Genomic DNA, 14,218 nt, shown 5'->3' with positions numbered 1-14,218 from the left:
GGAGCTAATGGTTCTCAGGGAATGGGTTTGCACCATTGAGACCAAGGTGGCTGACCTGGAGAAGCAGAGACAGTCAGTTAGGCATATGGAGAAGACTCTTGGGGACTTGTTAGATATGTCAACTCTGAAAATGGCAGCCCTGTCACTGTCAGGAATCATGAGGGTCAAAAGGAAACAGGGCACTGTGCTGAGGATAAAGGGAATGTGCCCTCAGAAGGGTCTGTGTGTCTGCAGTATGTAGTGTGAGAGCAGCAATATGAGTTAGTTAGGCTGTTATTGTTTTTTCCTTTCCATATAATCCTTTCCCTATGTTTTCTAGTAAAGTATTTTTCTTAGAAGCTAAACACATACGTGTCCAGATTAATTATTCTGCTGCGCTTTATGCACTCTGATAAATTTCCAATAATAGGTCAGTGTGACACAAAGGCAAAGGGTCAAGAGTGGCTGCAGCTCACTGGTAGAGCATCTGCTTGGCATGCAGAAGGTCCCAGGTTTAATCCCTGGCATCTCCAGTTAGAGCTAGGCAGTAGGTGATGTGAAAGATCACTGCCTGCAGTCCTGGAGAACTGCTGCCAGTCTGAGTAAATGATACTGACTTTGATGGACCAAAGGTCTGATGCAGTAGAAAGCTGCTTCATGTGTTCAAAATGAATGCAGGTGCCAATCAAATCCTCAGATTACCGACTTCCGATTTATGGTGGCATGCTGGCAGACACACCTCCCGGGGGTGCGATCTGCGCTAGCAGTTAGGAGGGGGCGATTGTTCGCCATCCCCCCGGAGCCTTTGTGAAAGGCTTTTGAAGGGTGGCCTCTTCACCAGTGCAATGCTGGGGAATTGAGGCACTCTTCCGTCCCGATGGTCCTGCCGCTATGCGTCCGAATGGAACTAGAACCATTGACTGGGACAAGCATTGGAGATAGAACATTTAAAATGCATTTTGAGTGAGGTCTTATGACCAACCACGAACAGTGAGTCAAGTGAAAGCAAAATACACCACCCCGTTTTGAAAATGATTGGGAAATGGAGGTGATGCTGCAGGAACATTCCCGTGAAGTTTCAAAGAGGAAACTGGATACGCCATTATGGACAGTTTAAGATTTGAAAATGAATAATATCTGGGAATCCTAATGCTTCTTCATACATACTTCCCCTAGTACACAAATGTAGGAAGAACGTAATTATAATTGTGTAGACCATCATATGCAAGGGTCTATCTTACCATATATATGTGTAGTAACTTTTCACCTTATGCACCTTATGCACTTGCAGCTAAACAGACATATGCATCTATACGTATTACCAATGTACACATATATATCCCTGGCACTCATTTACCTTAATAATAATCCTGTGTGAAGCATCCCTTAATTAGTCATCTTTCCTTCTCATAATCTGGCAAGAATGAAGGACTGCTTTCTGCCCAGGATTATTTGGGGGCTGTAATAATGCTCTCACTTAAACAGATTGCTGTCGTCATGCCCTTTGAAGTGGCTTTTGCAGATGAGATATGGAACAGGGAGTGGCTCTGTGCAGTACAGTTGCTAGGTAACTCCACTGTATCATGATAGTTTGGATGTAACCTGCTAATGAGGAAGTGAATGGGGAGGGGAAACCTTCCACATTAGTGGAATGTGGAAATCTGCTTTTAGATTGTCTGGAAACAGAAAGAAGAATACAGTTTTCCTGAGGTGTATGGGGGGGTCACATTTATGACAGTAACATTTAATTCCCAACCACACCAAATCTTCTTCATTTTATTTTCCTGTTGCCTGCAGATACCCTCCTGCTAGATGACCATTCCTCTGCCTATGGGTCTTTGTCTCTTTGAGTTGTCTCTTCTGCAGCACATCTGCTCTCTTGTTGTGATCCACTGTGGTCTGAATTCTGTAGGTTGCCTGGAGAGACATGCGGGTGGATGGTGCTGTCTTTGGGCTCCATGCTTATTTTCAAATTCCACAGCATCCATAAGGAAATCCCAAGTCTCCTCTCCACAAGCTTGTGAATCTGCTATGATTGGAATGGATCCAGTGGACTGGGGAGGGGCAGGGCTTACCCGTGAATGTATCTTGGGTTGGGAAGATGGGGGCAATGCTCCCAGCCTACATGATTGAGCAGGTGAAGCCACAGCATTCTTTCAGGAGGGTGAGGCCTGTCTTTGTTACATAAGGTGTAGACGTTTGCTGTCCTCTTGACGTCACCTTTTTTTCTTTTACAGGAGCTGTGAAGAAAGAACTGATTGTTGACATGGAAACAATGTCTGTGATAGGTCCTCAGTGTGAGTGACAAATCATCCCAGGATGTGGTGTATATGTTTGTATCCATTAACATTGTAATGCAAGCTGAAATCAGGGTATCATAACCAGTTCAGGTCTGTTCTGAAGGCTATTTCACATATGTCCCAGCAAGCTTAGGTTTGCAACCCAAACACACTCAACAGTAAACTGCCACCAGTCTTGCCTTTCTGACAAGTGTACCCATCCAACTTTACACCTGTCAGTTGTACAGTTTAAATACATACTGTGAGACATGGCAGCAGAATGAGTTCACTACATACCCTTGATGAACAATTGGCCCCTGAAGGCCTTGGATGGGCTGTGTCTTGCAGACACTTTAGGAACTCCCAGTGATGTCACAGTCCTGACTGAAACTATCAGTTTTTGGTAAGATTGTCAGGTCCTACCTGGTTGCCAGTGGGGGGACTCCCGATTCCTCCTGTAGTTCTTCTGGCACGCACACAAAGTGCACACACCACAATGACATCACTCGGAAGTGACACCATCACATTTCTGCTGCTGGGGGCAATGATCTAGGTTTTGGGCAAAACTCTATGGTTTTTTTGGGCCTCAAAACCAGAGTTGTGCCCAAAACCTAGAGCATCGCCCCCGGCATTGGAAACATGATGACTTCACTCCTGAGTGTTGTCATAACTCTGGCTGTGCTGGGAGGGGGCTGTAACTGCAGGGAGCTCTCAGCACACTTTCCCCCTCTCTACCGCCAGTTCGCCCTTTTTGACCCAGAGGTTTATGACACCCTCCACTTTAAACACAAATACAAGTTTATTTAAAATAACACCGGGGGACAGGGTTATATACAGGGAGTCAATCAGTTGTTAAAGCTTTCTTTTGTTCCTTTGTTTTTTCTTTTTAACTTTGGACTGCTCTTAGATCTTTTAGTTTTCTTCCAGACCATACCCTTCCTGCACACTCCATCTTTTATATCTCTGTTCTATTGAAGGCTTTTCCACAGTCTAGTGTCTCCTTAAACTGCTTCACTTGCAGTTGGTCCCTAGCTAGAACTGTATAACCTTCCCCAACAGGATTTCTTACAGAGGAGTACTATGTGTGTCTGAGTTATACACCAGGAATTTCTATCATTAAACTCCTCAGCAGCTCACAGGGTCCAAACTCTTTCTTCCATCCGAGAGCATCCTTTCCCCCCTTCCTTAACCCTTAACCACCTTTTCCAACCTCCAGTTTTTTCCCTGCCCTCCAGTTCAAAACTGAACATTCCAAAACCATTTCATCACACACTTTCTCTGCCTCTCTGGTCATGTGACCACTCAGCTGCAGGTTACCTTCCAAATAGCTGGCTATGCTTATAAACTTTGCTCTGAAATTAAGCTTTCTGTTATAGGGGCTTCTCAGGGATGGGACTTCCCCCGCTGCCCAGCTGGGTTGCAGAGGATTAGGGCCCCCAAAATTAGGGCATCCCCTGCCCCTACTGGGGGAATGGCAACCCTAGCTGCATCTTGAGGGGAAAAATGACTGGTGCTACTCCTTTTGGTGGGTATATGAGAGAGGGTCTTTTCAGTGGCAGCACCACAACTATGGAACAACCTCCCCAGGGAGGTACGCCTGCCCCTCCTCCCTCTTGACCTTTAGATGGAAGCTGAAGACGATTTTATTGAAGACGGCATTCAATTAATTTTAGTTTTTCTGCCTACCAGCAATTTTAAATAGTTGATTTTAAATTAGTGTTTGATGTATTTTATTGAGTTTTATTGCCATTTATACTGTAAGCCTCCTTCTGTACCTATAAGGTAGAAAGGTGGCTGATAAATGTTTTAAATAAATAAATTGGGGTAGACTTTTATTTAAAAATAGCAACCTTTTGACTGAGACAGAAATATAATACACACATATAATACTGTACCAGAGGCTGCTTTCTACTCAGTCACATGTAATGCCTTCTCCTTTTCCCCCCAGTGTGTATGAGTGTGTGTGCTGGCTGGCTGATAGTTCAAACTGCATGGAGAGCATCTTCCCACAAATAGCTTCCTAAATGGAACAACTCCTGTGTAATTTCCTTTTCAAGAAGCAACCAACCATGCTGCAAAGTGGTTGAGTGAATAAGGCCATGCCATCTGGCTTGGAACATGGCTGCCTCGGTCACACAAGCTATGTTTAAACTTAGGAGGTTTCTCCTAAGCAAAGTAGTATGGGTACTGGGATTCTGCAGGTGCCAAGAAAAAAGTACAGAACTACCTGAGAAGTTTCTCTTTCTTTCTTTCAAAAAATCAAATTGAGAAAAACTAGCTTTTATGACTACTAAGATATGCTGGGAAGTGTGTGGGCAGAGTGTGTGCTGAAATCTCAGAAGCCTGGAAGGTGGCTGAATACAACTTTCAGCAGCTGTTTGGAAGCAGGGCTTCCATGTTCCCCCCCATTAGAAAGATGAAATGAATTTATGTAAATGAATGACAGCTATGGAGTCAAACTGCAAACAAATAGAAACGATGCACATTTGATCAGTGTTGCATACGTTATGATTTTTCTTGGACCATACATGGGTTCTTTTACTGTGTCATTTGAATAACATGGCTGTCTGTATCCCCCCCTCCCCCTGGGAAGTTGAAAGGATGCCGCATGCCCCTGAGAGAAATGGTAGTGTGGGAAGATCTGTCCAGATAAGGGGACGAGAGGCAAAATATTGGTGGGCTTTCCCTCTTCTCATGCTTCTTTCAGCCGGAGTCACCCTCCTCACTGTGTTTGCTCAGACTTACAGTTGCTGAATGTCAGGTTGCAAAAACATGGGTTCTTTTACTGTGTCATTTGAATAACATGGCTGTCTGTATCCCCCCCTCCCCCTGGGAAGTTGAAAGGATGCCGCATGCCCCTGAGAGAAATGGTAGTGTGGGAAGACCTGTCCAGATAAGGGGACGAGAGGCAAAATATTGGTGGGCTTTCCCTCTTCTCATGATTCTTTCAGCCGGAGTCACGCTCCTCACTGTGTCACTGTGTGCTCAGACTTACAGTTGCTGAATGTCAGGTTGCAAAATGCCAGGTATGTCCAAGGTAAAAAAAAGTAGATGTTGTGTATCAACCGCAGACTGCACACATGGTCGGGTTTGCACGTGGTCATGTGAAATAGCAAAGCTTCGCTTAAAAGACAATAGCCGGCTAGGATCCTGGAACGGACCAATTGGCCACCCCAGATCTGGGTGTAGACCTATAAGTATTGGGGCACTGTAAATAGCCTATCACGGGTTGTGGATGTGGTGTGTTTTGGGGATTTAAGCAGGACTCTGGCCTTGCTAGTCTGTCTTCTGTTCGTGCCTTATAATAAACCATGAGCTGATTTCACTATCTACAGCTTTGAACCCAGTATATTTCACTGGTGACGAAGGTGGGATTCCGATGAGCGAGCCTGACTCTGACTCCAGCACCACTCCACGCACCGATCTCCAGGACACCGTGCCCCGCACCACTCCACGAGTAATGGCTGTTGTTCCAGGAAGCATCACAGCCTTCGATCCAGCCCAGCCTGAGTTCTGGGAGGCCTGGGTAGAGCAGCTGGACTACTTCTTCGAGTACCAGGGCGACACCAATGCTGTCAAGAAGAAGTCGCTGCTCCTCCGCATGTGCGGAGTTGCCACAATATGCCTCTCTCAGGGCCTAATCGCCCCTACAAAACTGAAGGACGCCACCTATGCTGAGATCATCAAAGCCTTCACCGATCACATCATGCCGCAACCAACAAAGATGGCGATGTGCATGGACTTTATAACGTGAAACCAAAAGTCCGGTGAGGCGGCCTCTGATTTCATGGCTGATCTTCACAGGTTGGCCATGAACTGCGAGTTTCCAGACCTTGGGGACACCCTCCTAATGCATTTTGTCTGGGGGGGTCCGAGAACCGAAGCTCCACTGAAAGCTTATCGGGGCCGATGACCTCAAGTTGGACAAGGCCTTGAAAATGGTGACAGCTTTCAAGAAGACCCAACAGGACCACCAAGGCCCCTCAGCCTCCCGGCCGTCAGGAAGAAGGTGGCCTAGAACAGCGCCGATGCCATAGGGCGAAGCGTCGAACACAAGGACAATGGGGAGGGACTCATCGAAGTGCACTAACACCTCATTGGAGATTAGTAGTGCCTTGACCCCTTTCAATGCCACCGCCACCCTTGGGCCCCACAACCAGGGCGGCTGATTTGTCCAGGAGGTGGTGAAGAGGCTCTGCAACCGCAGCCTTGTGTGGCAGAAAGGTGTGATAAAAGTTCGAGTCCTAAAAATGCCTGTTCTGCCTTGCATGTGGGATTGGGGGCTCCCACAATGACCTTGACCTTGTCCCTTGCCGGATGGAGATCAGAAACGTCGACCTGGAAGCCCAGGAAGTCTACCTCCAGGACCCCAAGGAGGCACTTCTCCCATTTGACCTTGAGGCCCGCTGAGTCGAAACGGCAAAGGACGGCGCGGAGGCAGAAAGTTGTCCGGGGTGCCTTCAGCGATCAGGATGTCATCAAAAAATGGATCCCTTTCAACGAAGAGTCCATTAGTTGCTGAAATATCCCCGGGGCCACACTTACACCAAACTGTAACCTCTTAACCTTAAAAGCCCCCCGGTGTGCTACAATGGTCTGGGCCGTTGCTGTGGTCTCATCTACGGGCAGTTGTTGGTACGCCTGTGTGAGATCCAACTTTCCAAAAATCTTAGCTCCAGCTAAGGAAGCCAACACATGACTTACGACCAGGACTGGGTAGGCATGGTCAGGAAGGGCCTTGTTCAAAGTGCACTTATAGTCCGCGCAGATGTGGACATCGGCGTTAGGCTGTACGGGTGTTATGATGGGGGTCTCCCATGGAGCATGGTAGACTGGTTCGAGGACCTCTTGCGCCACCAAATGGTCCAGCTCCATATTGATCTTTGGCTGTAAAGCGAGCGGGGTGGTGCAGAAACACATGCGGATGGGGGCAATTTGGGGGTTGAGTTGCAAAGAAACAGGGGGGGGGCTTGTAACAACCCAGAGCCCCATCAAATGCCACAGGGAACTCCCTGCAAACATCAGCAAACTCCCACGGCGCACATTTATTAACCCCCCCTACTGTGATGCCCAACGGTGCAAACCACGCCCGCCCCAATAGACTAACCAAATTTCTCTCTACTACAATTAAGTCCAGGAAACCCTCAACCCCCCGGTACTTCACCCGGAAAGTCCCCACACCCCTTATTGGAACTGGGTTGCTCTGGAAGTCCACTAGGCTCAAAGGCAAAGGTCGCAGGTGGGGCCCACTGTTGGGACAAAGTCTGTTCAGCATTTCCACAGAGATGATGGAAGCCGCTGACCCTAAGTCTACTTCCATCGAGGAGACCCCTTGATCGAGACCTGGACCTGGACCTTTGGGGCTTTGGGCAAGTTGGGGAGGCGTAGTACCTGTAGTGAGGGCTGGCTGGTCAGGAGGTAGAGATCGTCCGTGCCCTCGGTGGTCTCGTGGTGCGTGGAGGCATGGTGGCGTGGCTGCAGCTGGGGTGGATGGTTCTGGTTGCCCTTGGATCTGCAGACGAAGGCAAGGTGTCCCTGTTTTCCACATGTGTGGTAATTGGTGTCCCGGAACCTGCATGACTTGCACTCGTGCGCCTCTTCACAGCTGGTGCATGGGGAATGTCCAGTAGGCTTACCGGGGTGTCCAGAGGCTCTGGCGGATCCCGGCGGTGGGGTATGTGGATGAGATGGACGTCATCCTCGTCTGAGGTTTCAGGTGCCAATTTGGGGAGCATGAGATGGGACGCTGCTGGTGGTCGGATGTGGTGGGAGGCCTCATGTGCGATGGCGAGCTGGAGGGCCTCGTTGAGTTGGATGTTGGATGTGCCAATCATCTTTCTGTGGAGCTTCACATTGCTGATTCCCCAGGTGAACTGGGTCAAGAGGTTCTCCTCTACCTTGGAGAAGTCACATGGTGTGCTGGCGCAGCACGGCCATGAATGTGGTGGCCATTTTGGTGGGCTTCTGAATGCACCCCTGGAATTCCATCTGTTTGGCCAGCGTCATCGGCTTGGGTGTGAGGTACCTGGTCAGGGCGTCTACGATCTCCTCATAAGTACACTCGAGGATCGCCTTCGGGGCCAGGAGACTCTTTGCAAGCCGGATAGTGTGCACGCCACAAGAGTTGAGGAGGAGAGCCCTTCTATTGCCTGCATCGGTGATCTCATGAAAGGTGAGATGGCAGGTCAGCTGGTCCGTCCACGAATCCCAGAGCTCAGGATGAGTGGGGTCAAAAACCTCTAGGTGTCCCTGAGCAGAAGCCATGGCTCTAGCGTGGAGTGGGGGAGCGGTGTTCAGTGATGCCAGGCGTGGTGTCGTGTGGGGCGCGGTGGCGTTTCTGGAATGATGCTCGGTGCTGTGCTGGAAGGTGAGCCTGGCCTGCTCATTGGAATCCCACCTTCATTGCCACTGAAAAGTACTGGGTTCGACACATGGAGAACTCGGACCACGACATGTGTTAAGACACATTTATTGTACTTCACAACAAGACACACAAAACAGCCCTGCAAGGCCAACTATATACACTACACCCGGCACACCTCTGTCCCCATTGGAGGGTTTGAATCTTCTGCCAAAGGTGTCATGGGTGGACTACTGGTGGACTAGGATCCTAGGTCCCCTTTGTGTTTGGGAACCAAGCTCCTGCGGTCCGCATACATAATAAAACCTGTCTCTATTGACATATCCTGGAGAGACTCTGCTCTGGACCTACAGATCTTCTGTGGTGGGGCAGATGGTGACTGAGGACCTTCCTCCATAGTTTACCTGGTGTTTTCTTTGAAGAAAAAGAAGAGTTTTTATACCCCACTTTTCTCTACCTTAATGAATCTTGGAGTGGCTTATAATTGCCTTCCCTTCCTCTCCCCACAACAGACACTCTGTGAGGTACGTGGGGTTGACAGAGTTCTGAGAGAACTGTGACTGGCCCAAGGTCACCCAGCAGGCTTCATATGGAGAAGTGGGGAATCAAACCCAGTTCTCCAGATTAGAGTCTGCCTCTCTTAACCACTATAGCACACTGGCTCTGTATGGACTTAGGTGCCATTTGGAGATCTTTTTATTTTATTTTTAAAATCATGCTTCTTTTCTCTGATTTTGATGTAGTATTTTTTGGAGGCCATGTTATTATATTTCAGACTGTGTCCTGTAAGGGCTGATTTAGGCTATATGCTTGATTAAAAAAAAAAGAAGATCTGCACAATGCTATATTTCAATTTCTGTTGATCTGACTAATTTAACTGCTGCTAATTGAGTCATAATTAATATGTGTGATTATGTAAATATTTATTGTAAACCACTTTGAACAACAGAAATAAGCAGGATAGAAATATTTTAGATAAGCATATGAATAAATACTTGTTTTCAGAAGGCAGCCTTTGGAAAGCTTTTTCTTCAAAAACTCAGCCATCTCCTTGTCCTCTTCTCGTTCTCTGTGGGGGGAAAAAGGACTCTGGTTACTGTCCTGCAAGCTGAATATGGATCACAAGCTATATATCACTTGGTGTGAAGGTAGAGGTAACTACAGATACACTGAAGGCTTGGAGTCAAAGTCTGTGAAAAACGAGCTGCTGTCTTGTCCTCCCTTGGTCCTGGAACACATTTAGTTTAGGGCAGCGGTTCTCAAATTGTAGGTCCGGACCCAAAAGTGAGCCATGACTCTGTTGCAGGTGGTTCACAAGGCTAGGAAGGAAAAGGATGAATTGGGAGAGGAGGTTCTGGGAGGTTTGATGGCACATTTGGGCTTGCCTCTGTGTAATGTGTGAAAACGCTATGAAATACAGCCTCTTCCTTAGTTATTTGCCGAGAAGAACCATGTTGGTCTGCAGTAGAAAAGCTAGATCTAGGTCCTCTAACAACTCAGAGACCAATAAGATTTTGTGCATGAGCTTTTGAGAGTCAGGGCTCCTTTTATCAGATATCTGATGTTATGTACTAACAAAGGACTGTGCATGCGGTCAAGCGCAAGAGCAAAGCTTCGCGACCCGAAACAATAGACTTGTAGAATCCTAAAACAGACCATTAGGTTAGTCCAGATCCGCAAAGGAACATAAGGTTATTGGTACAGTCCGCAAAGGAACATAAGGTTATTGGTGCAGTGTAAATAAACCTATCTCGGGTGTGGGGTGTGTTTGTTGGGTGTGATTTGGACTGACATACAGGGGTCGTTTCATAGGCAGGAGTGGGGAGAGGCGGGGAGGAAGCAACTTACCCTCCCTCTTCTCCTGCCTCCTCCTGGCTGAATGAGGGCCGGAAGCGGGGTGGCCGGAAGCAGGGGACGGGGCTTCGTCATGTGCCCCCCCCGCACCTTACCCAGGGGAACTGCGATCCCCTGCGATCCCCCCCGAATCGACCTCTGCTGACATATAAGCAGACCCCGGGTCCTGCTTCCTTGTCTCAGTCGACTATGCGTCTTGAACCCAGTACATTTCATCCGAGAAAGGGAGCTTTCTCGCAAGAGTTCATACCCCCCCCAAATCTTGTTGGTCTCTAAGGTGCTACTGGATTCAGATCTAGCTCTTACTCAGTTATGCTATACATTTATAAATGAACTATAAACTGGTTCATTGTTAATTGATATGAGAGTCCAGGATTTTATGTTGAAGAGAGGGGAAGTAGCATGGAATTAGTCTGCAAGTGTGTCCCGAAAGGGATAAGTTCAGAAATGGGTCCCACTTCAAATGAGGTTGAGAACAAAAGTTTGTCATGCTGCAGGTATTTAAAACTGTGTGTAGCCAGCAGCTCCTCTAGGAAGAGGGAAATTCTTGAGAAAACATCTGCTAGCTACATCTGGTATGACCTTCTGTTTCTCTTTCTGTTGCAGGTATTTAAGCCTCCGCAAGGTCAGCCTTTTGGTGTGACCCAAAGAGCAAGAAAGGTCTTCAACCTAGTTCCTTAACTCCTAGCTCACAGCCCGAGGCCTTGAGGAAGCCAAATGTGGATCCAGGACCGACCCAATATATAGTTTATTGTACTCTTTGATTTTTCTGTTTATTTAAATTGTGTTTTATTTATTTATTTTATAATTTATACCCTGCCCTACCCCACCAAAGCAGGCTCAGGGTGGCTCACACAGAATAAAATACACATTCACAGCCAGAGTTTCATAAAACATTTAAAACAAGTCCTTAAAACAATACTAAAAGGCTAGCTATGTTGTATGATGTTATAATGATGATGTTACCGCGTGGGTGCAGCTCCCTAATCTCCCTCGGCTGTAATCAGTGCGCATAGGTGGCCAGGAACTAGGCTCTGCAAACTGTTATAGTTGTTATAGAAAGAGCAGTTTCTGTCAGAGCTCTCTCAGCCCCACCCACCTCACAGGGTGTCTGTTGTGGGGAGGGGAAGGGAAAGGAGTTTGTAAGCCGCTCTGAGACTCCTTTGGGTAGTGAAGGGCAGGGTATAAATCCCTCCTCCTCCTTCTTCTTGGTGGTGGCGGCTCCTAGTTGAAGGTCCCACAGGACTCTGATCTCTTCCGGGAGCTCATTCCACTAGTATGGAGCTTCCACTGAGAAAGCCCTCGCCCTGGTTGCAACCAGCCTAGCATCCTAGCGTCGATTTTGTGCCCCTGACCGTAGCGCTCTCTGAGGTATATATGGGGAAAGATGGTCCTTCAGGTAAGTCGGACCCTGACCATAAAGGGCTTTAAAAGTAAGAACCAGGACCTTGAAGGAAATCTGGTATGCTATCGGCAGACACTGCAATGCCTTCAGGGCAGGCTGGATGTGCTCCCTCATGGGGAGATCCATCAAGAGCCTAGCTGCTGCATTTTGCACAAGCTGCAGCTTCCAGATCTGCAACAAGGGCAGCCCCATGTAGAGAGCATTACAGTAGTCTAATCTTGAGGTGACCTGTTGCTAAATCATTGCGTTCGAGGAAGGGAACCAACTGCCTGATCGGCTGAAGATGGCAGAAGGCCAATTTGGCAGTGGCTGCTACCTGGGCCTCTATTTGTTAAGGAGGCATCCAGGAACACTCCCAAACTCCTAATCTCTGGCGCTGGCACCAATGGTGCCCCATCGATGGTCGGAAGTGGGATCCCTACCCCCGAACCGCCCCGACTCAAACACAGGACCTCCGTCTTCATTGGATTCAATTTCAGTCAGCTCAGTCTGAGCCAACCAACCACAGCCTGTAATGCCCAGTCCAGATCTTCTGGTCTGGAGCCAGGCTTACCGCCCAACATCAGACAGAGCTGGGTGTCATCTGCATACTAGTAACATCCCAGCCCATGGCTCTGGGCAATCTGGGCAAGGGGTGCATGTAGATGTTTAATAACATTGGGGAAAGCACCACCCCTTGAGGCACTCCACACTCTAGTGGGTGCCTCTGAGAGAGCTGTTCCCCTTACACCACCCTTTGTCCCCGACCATGGAGGAAAGAGGCAAGCCGAGCCCCTGAACTCCTGTGTCAGCGAGGCGGCGGACCAGTAGCTGATGGTCAACCAGGTCGAACGCAGCCAACAGGTCCAACAACAACAGCGCTACCGAACCACGCAGATGCCTTTGGAGATCGTCTGTGAGGGTCTCTGTCCCAGGCGAAAACTGGACTGGAAGGGATCTAGAATGGAAGCATCATCCAAAAAGCTCTGTAGCTGGATTGCCACAGCCCACAGTTTTTGTTGGTTTGTAAGCTTCCCCTCTGAGGGGAAAAATACCTATTGATAAACATAGATAGCCCTTCCTTCCTACATACTTGCACCCTTTCAGAATCCACACAGTATGGTGAGTCTCCTCTATATCTTTTTATCTACTCATGGCCTCAATCCCCTGTTCCTAGTCCTTGTGACTTTGCTCCCCCAAACTATTGCAAAATCAGTAAAGTCTCTAGTATTTTAGCCCATAATAAATGACACACATCAAGAAGGTTGAGTAATCCTTATTGGTCTGATTTGAGCTTTCATCCTGTCTCCCCCCACTCCCCATTTTCATCCTAATTCCTGTTGACGCATCTTGGGAAAGGCCCAACTGCTTCCCTATGTACATATAATAAGTTCTCAAAGAGAACAATCCTAAGCAGGTCTACTCTGAATACTACTACAGTCTATTCTGTAGGGCTTACTCCCAGGGAAATGTCCCTAGGATGGTGCTGTAGAAGTAGGCAAATTTAAAATGATGTCTATGTAACAAAACATTAAAAAAACACAAGCTTCTTTTGATATTGAGGTTGTGAGTAAAGAGGCTCAGACTAGAGAAGCACTTATTCAGATACTTGCTTCGCAGTGAAGCTGGGCCTCTCACCCTTTGCAAGCCTTGCCTACCTCACAGGGTTACTGTGTGTATGAAATAGGATCATGGGGTCCTTTGGAAAAGATTTGGATACAGATTCTTTTGAACTATGGTGCTGGAGAAGACTCCCGAGAGTCCCTTGGGCTACAAGGAGACCGAATCAGTCAATCCTAAAAGAAATCAACCCTGACTGTTCCCTGGAAGGACAGATACTGAAGCTGAAATACTTTGGCCACCAAATGAGAAGGGAGCACTCAGTGGAGAAGACCCTGATGCTGGGAAAGACTGAAGGAAGAAGGGGACGACAAAGGATGAGATGGTTAGACAGTGTTATCGATGCAACAAACATGAAATTAAGCAAACGCCAGAGGACGGCGGAAGACAGGAGGGCCTGGCGTGATGTGGTCCATGGGGTCACGAAGAATCGGACTCGACTGTGCGACTGAAGAACAGCAAAAACAACACTTGCTTGGATCCAGGAAACTGGAACAGCAGTAGTTTTCCATGTGTACCTGAGCCTTTCAAACTCCACGTCATCCACAAGGAAATCCCGGGTCTCTACAAGTTTGTGAATCTGCTGCACCAACTCCTCCTCGCGCTGCTTGTCCTCTTTGGATTTTTTATTCTCTGTGTGCGGGGGGAATAAAATAAAAGAGTCACGGCAGGGGATCACTAATACAAGGACAGTGCAAGTGAGCTGTTGTCTGTCAATGGTGGACAGCTTTCAACCACTAG

The 14,218-nt window shown here is 47.9% G+C and overlaps 1 protein-coding gene across 1 annotated transcript in view; it reads right to left on the bottom strand.

Moving 5' to 3' along the window:
• Positions 1 to 2,100: 2,100 nt before the first annotated feature.
• LOC107123851 (uncharacterized protein C16orf45 homolog) overlaps positions 2,101 to 14,218 on the bottom strand; it is a 45,760-nt gene continuing 33,642 nt past the window's right edge. Inside the window, exons 4-6 of the mRNA XM_015427194.1 lie at positions 13,996 to 14,110; positions 9,615 to 9,688; positions 2,101 to 2,219 (exon numbers count right to left, since the gene is read on the bottom strand). Of these exons, the coding sequence (XP_015282680.1) occupies positions 2,101 to 2,219; positions 9,615 to 9,688; positions 13,996 to 14,110 (308 nt within the window). The remainder of the gene's footprint in view (positions 2,220 to 9,614; positions 9,689 to 13,995; positions 14,111 to 14,218) is intronic.

This window comes from Gekko japonicus, unplaced genomic scaffold, assembly GCF_001447785.1.
Source record: "Gekko japonicus isolate JY-2015 unplaced genomic scaffold, Gekko_japonicus_V1.1 scaffold876, whole genome shotgun sequence".
NCBI lineage: Eukaryota > Metazoa > Chordata > Lepidosauria > Squamata > Gekkonidae > Gekko > Gekko japonicus.
The sequence above is the reverse complement of the archived record's forward strand: the minus strand, read 5'-3'. Positions and strand labels throughout refer to the sequence as shown.